Here is a 17928-nt window from a genome sequence, read left to right on the forward strand (position 1 = left end):
ACATGCCACACTCTTAGTTCATCCAAGTGTTATTAATTATGCAAAGAAAACTTCATGCAAAGCATTTTCATTAAGACCAGAAAAGAAAAAGGTGCTTTTATTACAACAAACTCCCCCCTTTCCTTCTGAAAATGACAAACTCTTCATTGGGCATCTCTTTTTTTTCTTGCTTGACTCATTCTACAGGAGTGGATGGTATATCTACGGCTGTCCAACAAAAAAAAATATTGTGGTCCACGCTGCTGAAATAAGTAATGCACAGCTGATTAGAAATCATTGAAGACCTCAACAAATTCAGATGATACTGTTATTAAAATGTTCCTGTCACAGTCATTGGACATAGTGCCGCTCTCTTGGAGTGTTAGCAGAATCATCATTTTTATTCGCTGCATGCTGATGTATTTTTATACCAAAAAAAATTACATAAACTATTCCAATTTAACAACATTCAGCAGCAGCACGAAAGTGAAAGCTGAATGTTATGACACATACGGCTGTTATGTAACACATGGAACATAAATATCTATATTTGGCAAGCGGAGGGTCAGAGGGTTATCTGTTTTGAATTGTGTGCACTATTTTATATAATGAGTTGTTTGTCTTCACAGATCCTCATGTTGAGAAGACAGAAGAATCATATTTTGAGCTGAGTCAACTGAGCGTCAGACTGTGTGGCAGCAAGACTGGCTGAGTGCTTCATGATGGGATACTTTAGGTCAGCGTGGCAGAGGACTTCTTCCACAGTACAGGACATATTACGGCTGCATTCTTTGATGCCGCTTTTCTACATTTGATGGCATCATTCTGCTGTCAGGCAATAAAGTTTAGGCAAAACAAGTGAATATGATGAAGTCAACTAAGTGGATGTAATTTTACAGAATTCGCTCAGATTAAACCCTTTATCCAGTTAATGATTTGGCTTGAACTCTGTAGCCTGGCACAGGCAGACGCATCCCACGTGTCTACCTGAGGCTGCCTTTCCATTTTATGGAGGCCTTGCATAGTCGCCTGACGACTGGGGAGCAGTCCGGAGGTCAAGAACATTGTCAACCAGAGTCTCCTCACCGAGGCCCGCAGCCTAGCTCTCCCTCCCAGCCCCGTCGGCAACAGCAAACTGGCTCCCCAAAGCCACATGGCACACAACAGCAACCCAAACAGTCCAGAAGACAGCATCCTGAACGTAAACGTCTCAGGCATCAGCGGCAGAGCGTTGACTCAGATACAGCGCCCGAACACAAACATGAAACGCCAACCACAGTTTCAAGTTCGTCCCCAGGAGTTCCACCTTCCTCAACAGGTGGCCCCACCCAGTCTAAACCAGAAACCCAGGAGGGGACTCCTAAACAGAAACGCGAGCGTAAGCCTCAGAGACCAGGCAAGTACGTCTGTACTTACTGTGGGCGAGCTTGTGCAAAGCCCAGTGTCCTACAGAAACATATTCGCTCCCACACAGGTGAAAGACCCTATCCCTGTGCCCCATGTGGCTTTTCTTTTAAGACCAAAAGTAATTTGTACAAACACCGCAAATCGCACACCCACAGGGTGAAGGCAGGTCTGGCACTTGGGGAGCCAAGATCTTTAGAGGAGCAAGTCACTGAGTCAGAAGATGAAACCAGACAGCTGTCATCTTCCCTTACAGAAAGACAAGGCAGCGTAGCCTCAATCAAGAGTCATGAAACTGACAGGGCCAAAGATTGCACTGGAGGAAACGATGACTCCTACGCAGTGAAAAAGAGACTGGCCCTACGTCTGAGTCGAGGAAAACATGGTCCTCGAGACTCATCTGATGAAAAGACCTCATCTCTAATTTTAGGGAGTAAAGGCAGTACAGAATCAGGCTATTTCTCTCGCTCTGAAAGTACGGAGCAGTCACAGGACAGCCCCCCTAACACAAGTGCCAAAAGCTACGCAGAGATCATCCTCGGCAAGTATGGCCGTCTTGGACACCTACAGAGGATGTCTCGACACCATAACCAGCAACCCTCTGGTCAGGAGGACAAAAGCATCCCGTTCACAGTCCCCAAGAAGCAGGTCATTGACCATATTACCAAACTCATAACTATCAATGAGGCAGTGGTGGACACCAGTAAAATTGACAGTGTAAAGCCAAGGAGATTCTCACTCTCCAGAAAGAATAGTTCAGAGTCTCAGAAGAGTTCTGCTATGAAAGAAACACTTATTCACAGCCCTAAAGCTGGAGAACTGGGCTATAAAAACAGTGGCTCTATCACCATGGGTGTTCCATGTGAAAAATTTCAACATTCATCCTTAAATGTGGAGCAGCCAGCTGGCCAAACATCCACTGCCCCTTTGGTGAGAAGTCATTCAATGCCATCTGCAGCTAGTTCAACTGATGCGTCCAGTGGCAGCCTCAGTAAGTTCCGCTTAACTCAGTCCTTCGATGACCGCCCTCCTTCTGGAACGCCAGCCTCCCGTCGTTACGGGATGCTAAGACGGCAGCCAGCTATTGAAATCCCACTTGGTGCCGAATTAACCGAAGAGGAACATGAGGGTTGCCATTCACTTTACCCTGACACCGCTACCACCGTGCCTGACCACAAACAAAGCCAACCGCAGCCATATGAGTGCGAGGCCTGTGGCACTGGATGCAAAGATTGGGAAGGTTATAAGAAACACAAGCAAAGCCTGTGCTTAGCCCATCATCCTAGAAATGAGGTGGTGATTAGTCAAATGGGGTGCTCGCAGCTAATTAACCACGCCGTCAGAGCAGGGGCTTCAGCCATGCGCAAGAGGAGGAAAGAGGAGAGTTTTGAATTTGATGACCCCTCTTCTCCCTCATTACCTTCTCCTGCCCTCTTGTCAGGACAGTGTAAAGATGAAAGCAATATCAGTTATGAGGGTGCAAGAAGACCGACACTACAAACCTGTTCAGTAATTCAACATACTAGTTCATTTGAGAAACAAGAATCTTTGTGCAATGAGAGTCAAGGCATTGAGGTGACCAAAAACTCTCCACCTCATGAAGAATATCAACTGGTGCCTCAGAAACAACCCCAACAGTCGACAAAACTAACAACCCGAAAGCTTGTCCGTCAACACAGCGTGCAGGTCCCAGAAATACTGGTCACCGAGGATTCCAACATGAGCACGGCAACCTCAGTAGAGTCAACCTCGAACACAAAACATTCAGAGAAACCTGATGAGTTTCAGTGGCCACAGAGAAGCACCTCTTTAGCCCAACTCCCCATTGAAAAGCTTCCTCCAAAAAAAAAGCGCTTGCGATTAGCGGAGACTGCCCAGTCCTCTGGAGAATCCAGTTTTGACTCGATATCGTTGCCTCGCAGCCCTAGTCAGGACAGTAGTGCCTCATACGCATCAAGCCGTTCCACATCCTTTGAAGAGTCCAACAGACCAGACATGGATATAGCAGGATCTACTCCCCTGAGGAGATCAAGAGCTCCTCACATGTTGACTGTTCCCGGGGTGCATCAGCATAGAGAGATGAGGCGCTCTGCGTCCGAGCAGGCCCCTCATGACCCACAACCAAACATCGTATTGGCTGAGACCCGCAGTAAATCTTTTGACTATAGTTGTCTTTCCCCAGAGCGCTCTGCAGTTGGCTGGAGGGAAAGAAGAAAGTGTCTCCTTATGAGACACACTGCTGTCAAAGATCCAGATGAAGAGGAAGAGGAGCAGCAGTGTACCGTACTCAGGCGTAGTCCCGAACACGTCATCTCCACCACATCTTCTCAAACAAGCCCAACATCTGTGTACTGCAGCAGGTCCCCTGCTTCTCCTTCATCGGGTGATACGGTCCTGCGAAATCCAGTGAGATTACAATGTAAAGAGATCTTTTCTCAGTGGAAATTAAGTCAAAGCATTCAGTTAACAGGCAGCACAGAAGTCCCATCTGTAGGTCCTGTAAAAGAGGAGGGGTCACATACAGAGCAGCTGCTTCCTCAAGCACCACAGTCATATCCTACACACGGACCATCAGGGGCAGCCAGAGCTCACTACCTCCCCATGTCTACAGGACTGAAGCTAGAGATTCCCTTGCTGCATGATGATTATTCAGAGGTTCGACTTAGCCACTCCCACATCCAGCATTCTGTCCCTCACATCACTTCCAGTCTGGAGTTACTGAGACCAGCCGAATCTCCAGCAGTAGCAGTGCGTCTCCAAACAGACACCCTCACCTTAGCATGTGCCATATACACCACATTTTCTCAGTCCATTTCCCCGAGGCGCCAGGAAGCGGTAGATGCTGTTTCACACAATATAGGCATCCCAACAGCTGAATACAGAAACCATAGGAACATGAGTCCCGACCTTCAGTTGTGGTCTGACGATGGCCTGAGGATATCAGGCTCAGGGGGCAACAAGCGCATGCTCTCCCCTTCAAACAGCATAGAGCTCCCGCCTGAGTCACAGCAGCAGCAGAAACGAGTCAAAGAAGAAGGAGAGAGGGAAGTGGGATGTGTTGATAAGGCACCAGTGGACACGTGCAATCAGGAACTCAAAAGGGAGACTCAGTCATGTCTACCCAGTGTTTGTTCTCCAATCACACATGTTGGACCATCATATCCCAGTCTGCTGCCCAGCACCTGTAATAGCTGGTGCTATTTGAACTACATTAAACCAAACCCTTCGACTCTGGACGAACAGAAGCCCTCAGTGTATTCATCGTGGTCCACAAGCGGCTATGACCCCAACCCACCTGGCCTCTCCAGCAAGATGGCTCTCTCTCTGTTGCACTGCAAGCAGAGGCTCAGTCCCTCCATCTACACCGTATCACCCATGTCAGTCAGGACAGCTGAGTCAATGGAGCAAGAGGTCGACAAAAGACCATGCTCCACTGAGGTAATTACAACATTATCACTGATTACAATTAAATCTGTAAAATAGCACTGTGTGTAAAAAGTCCAGGCGCTGTATCTGAGTCAAAAAAAAACATCACAAGAGAATTTCACATTTATTAGACTGATAACAATGAAGGACATGGAAGTCTTTAGATGGTTGTTGCCCAAAGTTAAGAACTTATGTAGACCCTGAGGCTTGGTTGCACTAACAAGGATGAATTTTATCTAAGATTAGTTCTAATCAGAGTTTAGCAAAACTAGGTTTAAAATTAGAAAATCCAGGTTCCAAAATTAAGAAGAGCTCTGTTATACTATTGAAAACTCTTCTCTGTTTAGTACATTCAAATTTATTAATGTATAGAAAATCCCTGTATTACATTCATTAAATAAAATGGATTTGAGCAAATGCTGCATTAACTGGTTAGTTTTTAGCCACCTGCAAAAAGCCCACAAAAAAGATTAAAATCAATTGATGTGTATGTTATATTTAGACTATTTTCACTGCTTTACAAGGCCTTTCAGATAGGGAACTATCTTTAAGCCACTAGATTTCATTGACAAAAACAGTAATTTTACTTTGCAGAATATGGGGGTTGCTGGTCTGCTGCTGCTTAGATTAGTTTGAGGTGTAAGGTGACTTGAAAAAAAACCCCAAAAATATAGCATTTACTTAAACTGTTTTTTCTTTTTTTTTAGATGGGTCTTTTAAGGTGGCTTAAATACTTTTACTGCGGCCCCTGTCCACAGCAGTACATTGTGTATCTTCTGTGCCAGTAGATTTTGTTTATCAAAGATGCCAGCAAGGCAACATAGTATATAAAATAAGCACAGTAAAAACATCAGATAGGACGGACCACCTTGCTTGACTGTAGATTCTTAAACGTTACAGTTATAAAGTTTTCTGATTTCACGTATCTCCGCTATTCAAATCAATTGCCAGTTGTCTACCACAATACCAAAATTAAGTATAATCAATATGCAGATGCGTACTCAACCAAATAAAATCAAACAAAAACTAAAAATCTGCATGCTAGTGAGTAAAAGGTGGGGGACTGTTTACTTTCGACTGTCTTATATTCCATAACAAAATGTTACATTGTTAGCTAGCTAGCTAAAAATTCAGTGAGCTAGCCTAATGTTACCTATGATGGCTCAGCAGAGACAGTCTAATTTCTCCTCCTGTGATTACAACTTTTTAGCCAAAGTAATGGACTAGTATGGTCAAATAATCAACAGCACAGCAAAGAAAAAAGAGCATCCATGACAGCAACTAGCAGACAGTTTTAACTAAACTAAACTGATGTCTAAAAATAGGTTTAATTGGTTAAATTAAAGTTAACATGATTTTAAGTTTAATTATGATTTATACAGGTTTATAAAGTAATCAAATATTGGTGCAACCCAGCCTAATTTCAAATTAAATCGATTCAGGGGTCTCCCTGGCATGGTTTACATTTTTGCTAGGTGAGCATAGCAAGCCTCTTCTCTTTTTCCTATGTTAACATGAGTATAAAAATCTTAACAATAATGACACCAAAGGGAAAACAGTATGTGTGCTTTAACAAATGCTATCAAACACAACGTTCAATGAGACTTCCCAACTTTTGTCTCCCTGGGCATGCTGGAGCAGAGTTGGTGAATTTGCCCATGTCTCTTTCGGGTGTAGGTCTATAACAGCCAGTCATACTGCATAGACCACGAGGGAGCAAAGAAGGGACAGCAGTCAGCAGAAGACAACAGCTCAAACAGAAAAGCGGAGAGGGAGGAAGAGAAGAAGAACGAGGAGGAAGTGCAGTCATGCTCCAGGAATAAACAACCTCCTGAAGCTTGGACCTCTGAGAGAGGGTGAGTATTACAGCTCAGCAATGTGTAAGATGCTAATGACATTAAGTGTACGGGTGACATGCTGTCTATATTTACAGCATTAAATCCCTCATTACTAACAGTGTGGAGGGCTTGCGTCACATATTGTGGTATGTTGTGGAAACCATTTGTCTGTCCACCATGTTGGAGGGGCCAAGGGTTGGCTGTCTGCACCAACAGAGCCCATCTGTTGAGGGGCCAAAGCCAGGAAACTACCTAGCTTCCTTTGCGCCTGCAGAGATTCATTTACAACAACCATGACAGCCATTCACATGAAACGGCAGCACGTTTCATACTCTGACACTAATGAAATGAGCAGAAGATGTAAAAAAAAAAAAAAAAAAGCATTATTCAGTAAAGGGTGAGACCATAATGCAGGCAATGCAATGTAATTGTAATGGGCAGAAAGTCTATTTCTTTTGTGTGTAATTGCTGTAAAAGTACTTTTTTATTCGCTGGTTATGTCTTATATCTGTACATTACACCTCAAAGAAATATCTTTACTAGGGTTGGGTTGGTATAAATGTTTTCAAACAGGTTTGATATTAAAGCTGGGACAGTTTAAAGAATTTTATGCACTTGACTCAGTAGTCGCTCCCCACGTTACATGGCGTAACATCAACGTTTGAGATCAGTTGTGTAAACAGTTAAAAGATGGTGAGCATGCTCATTTATTGTAATATTTACTAGAAATTATTTAATCTAACAAACAGAAAGTAGCTTGTTTGTTATTAGCGATGGTCATTTAGCCTCCCAGAAACTTTTAGCTCCCTGGTGAATTCTCACAAGCCAGCTGACATGTATGTTGTTTTCTTGTAGTGAAATAAAGAGGCATCTTGAAGATAATTCCTAAATTTAACTTTATTAATTAGCAGTGTTTCATCCATGGCCGCACTTTCAAAGCGAGCAACAGAAATATATAGAAACAGGCTGTACAGCAAAAGTTCAGCTCTAGTGGTACATCCCCTGCAGGGATTATGGGAAGCGACTAATTTGTTGCACAAAGCACGCTGGGATACCTGCAATGCGGACCAAGTTGGCAGCGAAAAGAGAGGCCAAGACAATGTGAGAAATTCAGGTGGTGTTCACATCAAGGCAGCCAATCAAGCTGCAGCCACAAGCAACCGGTAGTGCACGTTTTGGTGAACTGGTTATGTATAGTGGACATGCATCATAAGACAGCTTCAAATCCAAAATGTCACCATATTGACTCCAAATGTCTCTTCTCATCACCCTAAAAAACACATGCACTTTCGTGTAAGCAAACATGGCGTGCTCTGCCGTGCCTCTCCCATCTCTACTGAAATTTGATCTCATTGATGTTGCAGGGTGTCTTCATTGTAATATGTCATCATGTTGTTATATTGCTGATTACTATCAATACATGTTGGACCAGCACCATGACGATGTCAGCACAGGCTGCAGATGTAGGCTACTTTTTAATTTAAAATTGAAACATGAAATTGACAATTCAACTGGTCTGCATTAAATCAAATTTGAAGCTTATACATAGGACTGGAAAACAGGGAATCGACCCAACTCTACATCCAACCTTCAGCTTAACCACTGTTCTCAATCAGTTTGCAGCACAGCATATTAAATGGTTTCTTAAAATGTAAGTTACTATAGCAACCATACTTCTACCTAATGCTGCATTTCCAGATAATAACTCTCACTGATATGGACCCAACAATGTGTTAACTATGAAAAACACAGCCCACTCTGCTTGTTTTTTTTTTTTACTTTTGTCCCAGGCTCGTAGTTCAGGACACCTTGCTGTATATTTTCCCTCGTCTGTTTATTGCTCAAGACGTGATATTTTATCATGTTATTGGATTGTAAGTGGTAAAATAATAGTCAGAGGTCAGGAAGGAGTCATTTCGTCCATGGTGAAGAAGATAAAAGGCAGCACGCAAACATGTAAGATGTGAATTTATTTGGACACAATTCTGTTATTTCTCTGTCTTAATAGGAGCGCACACATACACACACACTCACACACACGTCTTCTCAAATTAATTTGCGGGGAGGTTAAACCAGACACGCTCAGTACTTCTGATACCCATCCGAAAAAAACACTGCTGCGATGCAGGCGAGTGCAGAGAGGTGCCATCTGTGTGTCTCTTTTTGGTTTGGGGAGTGTGTCTGTGAACAAATCCCTGTTGTGACTCATGTTGACGCTCCTCACAGCCTTCCTAAAAGAGTGAGTCATCCTCACGCCTGCTCGCTTTCTCCCTCGCTGTCTGTTCAGTCTGTCTGAGGGACAAAAAGACCAAAACTGAGGCTGCAAGCTAGTCGAACATTGCCTTTTTTTTCTTCGGTTGAGGGAAGAGGGAAGATACCTCCAGTCTTGGGTGTGAATAAGTGCTTGATGAAAAGCCCAATGGTGCTTTATAGCGCAGTATAAGGAGTATAGTGTCCTGCCGTGATGGTAAAGTGTTGCTCTTTCATTAACTTGAAAGTTTTTCGAGACTAAAAGCCACCGTTTATGATACCTGCCGAGTTTATCCAGCCGTGCAGCCTGTAGTGAAAATAGTAGAAAAAACAGCCGATTATAATCAGAACGATTGTTTGTCATAGGAATGTGTTTTGATTTTCTGTGTTATTTCATGCTTATTTGGAGCAGCAGCTGGTCTGGGCCAGGGTTTCCCTCCCTCTCTGGCCTGTTTTTATTGGCCCGGCTGCAGCAAACCCCCGGACCTTGGGCCACATCGTAGGCTCCCCCCTTGTTTAGACTCAGCGGTGGTGTGAGCTGTGATGGGGTTACGAGGCAGTGGGAGGGTGGGGGTCTGGTTTTGGCTTATGAAAGCTGCTCTGTTGAAGCTGAAGTGGGTGCCTCGCTGAGGGACCCTCAGTGTACATGGAGGGGTGGACCCCAGGCCCAGCTGCCACAGTGTGAGCTCACTGTGTAGTCAAGGCCAAACAGATAGTGTACTTACACTGGATAAATACAGGCACTAAAAAGCTGCTTACAGGTGCTGAAGGGCCTGGAGCCTGTCTGTCAGCTCCAGTTACACTCATATTGATTGTGACTATCATCCCGAGAGCAGCAGCATCAATAGACAACCGACAGGGAAAAACTCTGAGGACAAAACTCTTGCTCTCTTCACACCTGCAGATCAAATGAGAAGTATGCAATCCTGCATGGTGGAGGTGGAGGGAAGTGCCAATGTGAAGACTGTGGATTCCACCTCAAGAACACCAGTGTGCTGCAAAAATGCCCCCATCACATCCCAGAATCCCCACCATATAGCTGCAAACAGTGTAACCTGTCTCTCAAAGCCAAAGGTAAGGAAAGGATTTTTGTTTGTTTGCAATGTCTGTCGCTGCGCATCAATTATGAGCTCAGACTTTGTTTTGTATTTTCCAGGAAGCCTAATTGAACACCTGAGATCTGAGGAACATGGAAAAGACACCTGTTGTTACCCAGATGGCACAGATGAAGGTATGTGGCTTCTACAACTAAGAAAGTGCGAATGCTGGTGTTTTTACAACCCAACACCAGAACTGTATGTTTCTGAAAACCACTCTAACATCTGTATGGGTGTGCTGTCTGTTTTTCAGATTAATAAATACACAATAGAAACCAACAAAATGTGAGAGAATGTGAGAAATAATATTCTCACACCATTTTCCTCATTAAACAGAGAAATACAACTTTTTAATTCAACTTTCCCTTGGTCACGAAAAGACTGAAAAGACTTAACTGCTTTGTTAACCTTATGATACTCACTTCATTAAAACTCAACAGAAACAAAATGAATCTGACCTAAACTGTCATGATTACTTTTGTTAGTAATCTAGTTCTTAAGTCCGCTCTTCCACCAATCACCAGCTTTGGTTTGGTCAAAATAATTTTTTAATTCACTCAGTTAAATGTGAAAATATGCTGTTTCTCCCTGTGATTTCTCTTTGCCATTGCTGGCTGTTTACAGTCCTATAACTTGTCCCTCCACCACTAGATTTTGCAGTATCTTTTCAGCTCAGCTGCCTGTTCCACCAGTAGAGACCGGAGACTGAGCTCTGGTGGTGCATGCTGTGCAATACATACAATGATTTTAATAGAAAGGGGAGTGCCTGTATTTATAATGGTATTGAAAAAAACAGGATTTTTTTACATACTCTGATATGCTTTAACACTGTGATAGCATACAAGCCTAATTGAAACTTTTGCTAAAAACTATATTAAAACATGGTCCACCTGAAATTAAACTGAATTTTTTGTTTGTAGTACAGCACTGCTTTGTAAATTACATGTCCTGTGCTCCTTTTTACTGATTTTGCAACAAATATCCACTGGGGGAAAACATTAGCAGGCTACATAGCAAACCAACTACGTAGCCTGCAAAACCCAGTTTTTGTGATTTCAGTTGGACATTTGAATTGATATATAGCCTCAAACAGTGCAACAATTCTGTTGGCTTACAGACTTTGTCACTTTGATTGAGCTTCAACATTTCACATTTGTTTGAAGAGAAATGTAAATATTGGTTAGCAGCATATCAAGATCTCTGGCGTTGGGAGATATGTGGGAGAATGGTTGCGGTGAGAAACGTGGGAGAGGCTCTTGTATGCTACACCCATGGAAAAAATGTATTTGAATGGCACTAACTAGACACAACACATCACACTTAAACCACTACAGGTCCATATTACTTCCAGGACATGTCTTCACATTGGTGCAGTTCGGAAAGTTAAGACTTGAATAACACATTGTGAAATTTAATTGAAAATAAGATAATTTTAGACAAAAAAATAGTTCAAATTAAATAGTCATCTCTGTTTCATGTACAATAGATGACTGACTAATATCAGACTGCTTGAAATGTTGAAATGTTGAAATTGAAATGTTGTTTTTTTTAAATAAACTTTATTTTTGTTGTTTTCATGTAAACAAGAAGACAAGTGATAAGTATAGCTAGTTAAGGTTTGATACACCCTCTTCTCTCTCCCACTGCCTGGTGCCGCCCTCAAGTGGGGGTCAGGAGGGATCATGGTCCATCTACTGGCTCCCCTGGTGAAATATTGGGGGTCATTTACAAGGCTACGGTTCTTGCATGAAACAATACACTTTTGTTGAGGTTTGGCCTTCCGTCCACAAGACAACAGCGTTTCAGGGACCTGAAAACATCTATACGAAACCTACACATCAATCTCTATAACAAATATTCAAGCCACTTAAACTAAAATACTCCTTTTTTAAAGGAGTAGGAAGAAGTACACACTTATTTTTTCCTACCCCTGCTTTTTACATAGAGTCAAAAATTGACTTACAGAAATTGAATAATGTGGGGTGATTTGTATTAATGTAGCAAAGCCTGCTTGCATCTGTTGCATAGAGGACCAGATTTGATTTTTGCCCAACTTTGTACCAGTATATTCAATGAATGAGCTCAAGCTGAATCAGGCCATGAAGGACACAAATGGAGGAGGAGAGGATTCTGTCTAAAACTTCATCCCACTCATCATCCTGTCTAAATCAGTCTCCCACTGCTGTCTTACTCATAGATCCTGAGAAGGTGTCAGTTTGATATTGACTTGTTTTAACTAAAGAATGGAGTTGGTTGCTTGCGTAATAAATTGTGTTGAAAAGAGACTTTTTGTTCTGTCCTTAGGAGTTTGTGAAGAACGTTCAGTTCCCCCAGATAAACAAAAAGATCGTCTGTGCACCGATCTGGGGAGACACGGACATGATGAGGATGACAATGCAAGGGACAAAGATGGCAGACGTGTTGAAGACAACAGGTCCAAGGCGGCTGACAGCTCCCACACTGCCTCTTCTGATAGTGAGAAATCTCATCCAGGAGGCCCGCCGTCGCAGTCTGAACCCAGCCGATCCGTCCCGCTTGCCCCCAAGGATTCAACACAGAGGAGCTCGGCCAGCGTGCGGAGGGCTCTGTTCGCCCGCAGACGCTTTGACGCCTCAGCATCTGCATCCTCCAGAGGCTGCCACTCTCCGAGTCCTCAACCCCTGATTCCACAGAGAGAGCTGTCCCCACCTCGCAGCCCGTCACCCAGGCCTCACCAGTCCCCTGCTCCCCCTTCCTCCCCCTCCCCATCCAGCTGTCACATCTCCACCTCCGCTCTGAGACCAGTGTCCCCTGTTAGAGGACTTTCCCCTGTAATAGTCCAGTCCCATGGATCGGAGTCCTCTGGGCCTCTAGGCTCCCTGGCAGACACTTCTGCTCATTGTCAAGCCTGTCTGCACCCAAGAGACCGACCGTCTACAGCGAGACGGGTGAGTCACTTCAGCTTTTGCTTCAGAAAAACAATGGGCCTCATACAGCAACTCTCTCTTGTATTTGTCTGTTATCTTCTCTTAATTTTCTGGTAAGAGAAAAAATAAGAGAAGTCAACTCCAGATCTTAACCACTCAAATCTGCTCTTACCAAGGTGTGCTCAGTGATGAATCCCACTTGATCGTAAGTCACCTATTAGCACAGGTAACGCCCCCTAAACACTATATTATGGCAGGTTTTGTGTTGTGTGCAAGGACTCTGGCATAGCAACTGCAATGACAGTAACTGGGATCAATGCCGTAGCCCTGAGCCCTAGCTCTTTAGCCCTGAAATTTAATAATCCAGTCATTATAAATACTTTAAAACCTCAACTGAATTTGAGTAAGTGATATTCATGCATTAATTAAATGTTCCTCAAATGTAAAACTTATCTTTGCATGTGTTGGATAACAATTTGTGAACTGTAAAAGCGAGATGTTTTTCTTTTATCCTGGTAAAAGTGCTCTCGACCACCTGTAAAAAATTTTCTTACCCAAGGGAAAAGCAAAAATAAGAAAACACTGGTGAATCCCCAAAATCAGTGGATACCAACAAAATAAGAACAAATCCTGGTTACGAGCAAAAATAAAAGAAAATCTGTTCGTATATTATGTTTCTTGTATGAGGCCAACTGTGACATCTTCCGCAGCTTATTGGTTAGTTTTCTACGTATTACCTAACAGCCATTGTTTTTAGGTCTTATTCTGTCATGATGCTCTCTTTTTGTCGCGTGTATTATTAACGCTGGTCAAACCGTGGCATTTGTTCAAACCGCAGTCTTCACTCACCTGTGACTTGATCCATCTCTGTTAGTTTAGCCGGCAGTTTAAAATAAATCAGCTTTTGCCTCACAAAGCTAATCTTGTGTGGCTCCGTTAAATCCCAGTAAGTCAACATCTAGAACAAATATAGATAGGCTGGTACATATGAGGTTATTTTAAAGTCGCACATTTATTGGAAAAGGAAGGAAAGGCATCTCTCTTGTTTTATATCGCTCAAACCGAGCCTGCAGCTCCCAACCTTAAAATAATGCGGGAGAGCTCCCAAATAGACACAACATGTTTTCCCTGGGCAGCCGCTGATAAAACGAGAAGCTGGTCGATCGTTAAATACCGAAGATTGGAACCACATGTCGACGACGAAAACACCCTGGGTGAATATCTCAGTTCACCCTCATCAAATAAAAGAAACATGTCTCCTCCAAACCTGTGGTTATGTTATGGTGTGACCTCACCACTTCCTCCTCACACTTATAGGTCTCATAGGAGTAGATTCTCTACAGGGTTGTTTTTCACATCTGCACACAGACGTTTCTGTTTACATCGTAGCTACACCTGTAAACTGGGTGTATTTGGTAAGGGGAGCCATTTTTATATACCTAAATATTTGATTTGAACATATATTATGTGAATATATATTTAAATTTAAAGTACCATCTTTATCCTTTCTCATACGCCCATATTTATATGCCTCCACGTTGGCAATAGCCATGGCAAAAAGCATAATATATTCGGGTTGTCCACCCATTTGTCTGCGATATCTCAAGACTGCCTGAAGGGAATTTCTTCAAATTTGGCACCGACTTATTTATACACTGACTTATTTCGATAGTCAAAGGTCACTGTGACCTCGTCTGTGATTCTCATGAGCCCAATTTCTCAACAACACCTTAAGGAAATTTCTTAAAATTTGGCACAAAGGTCCACTTGGACTCATGAAGAACTTTAGATTTTGGTGTTCAAAGGTCACTGTGATTTTGAAAAAAAACATGTGCTGGCCAAAACTGAAGAATTCATACACAAATTAAAACAAAATTTCACCCAAATGTTTACAATAAAATAATGAAGTGATGGCATTTTATATCCAAAAGGTCAAAGATAACTTTCACTATGACATCATAATGTTCTGCATAAACACGTTTCTGTCCATTATTCAACTCCATAACTCAGCAGGGAAGACATTTGGCCACATACTGAACTGGTGACACTGATCTTGGTTGGCCACCTTGAAAATGTGCTGATTGTATAGATCTTCTGACATTCATATTTTGAATTATTGTAAACTGCCATGGCTACATATGTGTCTGGACAGACATCGATGTAAACAGTCACTGCAACTTGACTGGTTCATAGATGCATACAACTGCAGGGCGGTAATTCTAGTTTTAGTCATATGATTGTTTCAATATTATTTTGCGCACCATTAGAAATCCTAATACTTAAAGGCATACTTTTCAAATTGTCAACCAGGTTTGTGTCACTGCAGAGTGGGGAGTGTGTGCAGTGAAATGGCATTATGGCATCCCTCTGGTGGCAGCTTCAGGACCTCCCCACCAAGGCCATAAGCAAAATCTGCCAGGTAATGCGAAAAGTGTAATTTCCCATCACCTAGCAGATTTGGGCAAATCCAGGAGCTGGAGGCACAGAAGGAGCCTTAACACCATTCATGAAGGCTACAATGTAACCATTAGGGGCAGGTGCACCCTCAGTTCACATCTACTAAAAGTGCTGGTTTTTGCCATTGACAGGCTCAGATTGTTGGTAAAAGTGTTTGACAACATTGTGAAGAGGATCTTACAGAAAAAGTAATGTGTTTGTTTACCTTTCCCTCAATCCTGTCTGTTTGTTTTAGCGTCCAATCAAGTCTCACTAAAGGAGATGTCTTGTTCTGAAACCTCACAGACTTCTAAAAAAATCAAAATCAGCTTAATGACATGGACATTTTTTAAAGCTAGACTAATCAAACAAACCAATCTATAATTGGCACTCCTCTCTCCAATTCTCACTTCTCACAATATTTCAATACGAGGCTTTTCATTGGCGCATCTTTGATACAAAACAGACCGGAACACGCAAAAGGAACGGAAAAATGTTTTATTTTTCTGTCTCTTTTCCTGATGTTATCAGATGCTTACAATCTGAGTCCGTCAGTGGCAAAAACAAGCACTTTTAGTGGATGCAAACTGATGGTGAAAATTGCCCATAGGAATTACATTGCAGCCTGTTTCGCCCCTGCCAGCTGCAGCAATCTCTCTTTATATACTTTTATTTCAAAAATGTTGTCTCCACGTGTAACTTAAACACAAAAACACAGGAAAACAGCGACCAAGATTGAAAAATAACATAGTTCCCCTCTTAAAAGTTACTGACTTAAGAGAATCACAGAAAACAAAGGTAATTTCACTTAAGTCTTAGGCTGTATTTTAACCATTTAAACGCCACGGTTTAGCAAAAGGTAAATAGTCTCATTTTAAAAGCAACTTCAGCTGCTTATGAAATGCCAAACAAGCACATCAGAGGCAGCTACAGGGGAATTACCCCCCCCCCAAAGAAATATCAAGTCAAACTTACCACGTTGGCACAATGTTATTACTTTGATAATTAAAATGTGCTCATATTGCTCATGAACAAGACTTTTTCATTTTCATAGCTAATATGTCTGGTCACTAACTCACAGCACCTCGCCAGAACTCTGCTTTTAAAAGTTGTTTTCTCAGCACCAAGGCCATGTAATGGTTGAGTCATTGCTATTGATCCACAGCCTCAACAGTTATGATCATAGTTGGCTACAGCACTTTAAAAATCCTACTTATTGCCCTTTTAAATCTGTCTCATTGGCCTTCTGTGTTGTCTCTGCTGTGTCCTATTCATTTTGCTGATGAAGTGACCTGGTTTCTTCAGCAGAACTATTCATTTCATCTTTTTGTTGTTGTAGTGTATGGATGAGGTTGGTCTGACCCACATCAGCCCACATCCCACACGGCCTCGAGGAGCCCACAACCTCCTGAGTCACCTCCCTCTGCACTCCCAGCAGCCAAGCAGGGCCCCAAACCTCCTGATTCCCATTGGGGGGATTCACATGATTCAGCCCAGGTCCACACTCCCTGTGTACAGCCTGGTGAGCAGCCCCATCGCAGCCACAACCAGCCCTGCAGGGACATCCTGGAGACTGAGCGATGCTCCGAGGGGGAGGTTCCCTCTGCTGCAGCGCCAGGATACTCTCAAAGAGACGTCGCCCAGCAGTGGAGCCAGCCCGAAGGAGCCCGAAGCAACAGAGGGAAGCAGCCAATCAGACGCTTTATCACGCAGAAACACCCGAGGATGCTCCCAACAACCGTCGAGTCCCGGGACAGAGACGAGGCACCCGGAGGTCAGCACAGATGTTACAGAGAGGAGTGTTTACCCCGAGACCACCCAAGGCCAAAAAAAGGCTCTTTCCTCCCAGACACAACTCTGATAGGAGGGAGAGTCTGAAGGGACAGTGCAAAAGACTGAAAACCAGCGTCTGTAAAAACAGCACTGGTTCGGAGACGGAGGAAAGGCAAGAGCACTTGAGCACCGCTTCTGAATGATGCTATGATGTAATTATATGAATAATATATATACAGACACTATGTTAGATATGCAGTATGTTTTGTAAATCTTTTTTTACCCTCTTGTTTGATGTCATCGGTGTTAATTTATTTATGTGCTATTATGCAAATTCTGTACAATATGCAAAAGCAGCTGGAATGAAAATAGACAAAGTTTTAATCAGTTTCCCTATTAACCCCTTTGACAGCTCTAATATACTATTGCTGTGTTAATGTACTGTATTACCAAAATGGATATAGAAAGGTACTACAAATATTTATTCACCCCAACCAGTATTTTGAAGTGCAATTTTATGTCGAGATTGTGGTTTGAAATGTCATTCTTCTTAAAAGGCTGTGATTATTATTATTATTATTATTATTGTTATTATTATTATTATTTGTCAGATTTTTGTTGTTGTTGTTGTCTTTGTTTGTGTTCAAAGAAGCAGGGTTACGATCACCTCCTTTTCTAATGTCTTCAGGAAAAGAAGTTTCAGATCAAAACATTTGGAGTGCACTGACAAACACTTTGATATCCAGAGGAAACCTGTTTCACGTACATGGTAGCTACGGTACAGTTTTTTTTCATATACAGATACATGTATTTTTGTGT

At 42.6% G+C, this 17928-nt stretch overlaps 1 protein-coding gene across 1 annotated transcript; it reads left to right on the forward strand.

The window, feature by feature from the left end:
* Positions 1-905: 905 nt before the first annotated feature.
* hivep3a (HIVEP zinc finger 3a) lies at positions 906-17639 on the forward strand. Its single transcript, XM_042507138.1, has 6 exons — positions 906-4821; positions 6487-6665; positions 9802-9971; positions 10054-10128; positions 12299-12921; positions 16676-17639. Exons 1-6 carry the CDS (start codon positions 988-990, stop codon positions 17195-17197), a joined length of 5403 nt encoding a protein of 1800 aa, XP_042363072.1. The 5' UTR covers positions 906-987; the 3' UTR covers positions 17198-17639.
* Positions 17640-17928: the final 289 nt, after the last annotated feature.

Source organism: Plectropomus leopardus, chromosome 18 (genome assembly GCF_008729295.1).
Source record: "Plectropomus leopardus isolate mb chromosome 18, YSFRI_Pleo_2.0, whole genome shotgun sequence".
Classification (NCBI taxonomy): Eukaryota; Metazoa; Chordata; class Actinopteri; order Perciformes; family Serranidae; genus Plectropomus; species Plectropomus leopardus.

Bases quoted from the DNA above. Each gene is read 5' to 3' on its own strand.
- hivep3a (XM_042507138.1), top strand. From the start codon at position 988: ATGGAGGCCTTGCATAGTCGCCTGACGACTGGGGAGCAGTCCGGAGGT. The intron at 6,666-9,801 runs GTGAGTATTACA...TCACACCTGCAG, and splicing joins GCTTGGACCTCTGAGAGAGG to ATCAAATGAGAAGTATGCAA. The intron at 12,922-16,675 runs GTGAGTCACTTC...TTGTTGTTGTAG, and splicing joins GACCGTCTACAGCGAGACGG to TGTATGGATGAGGTTGGTCT.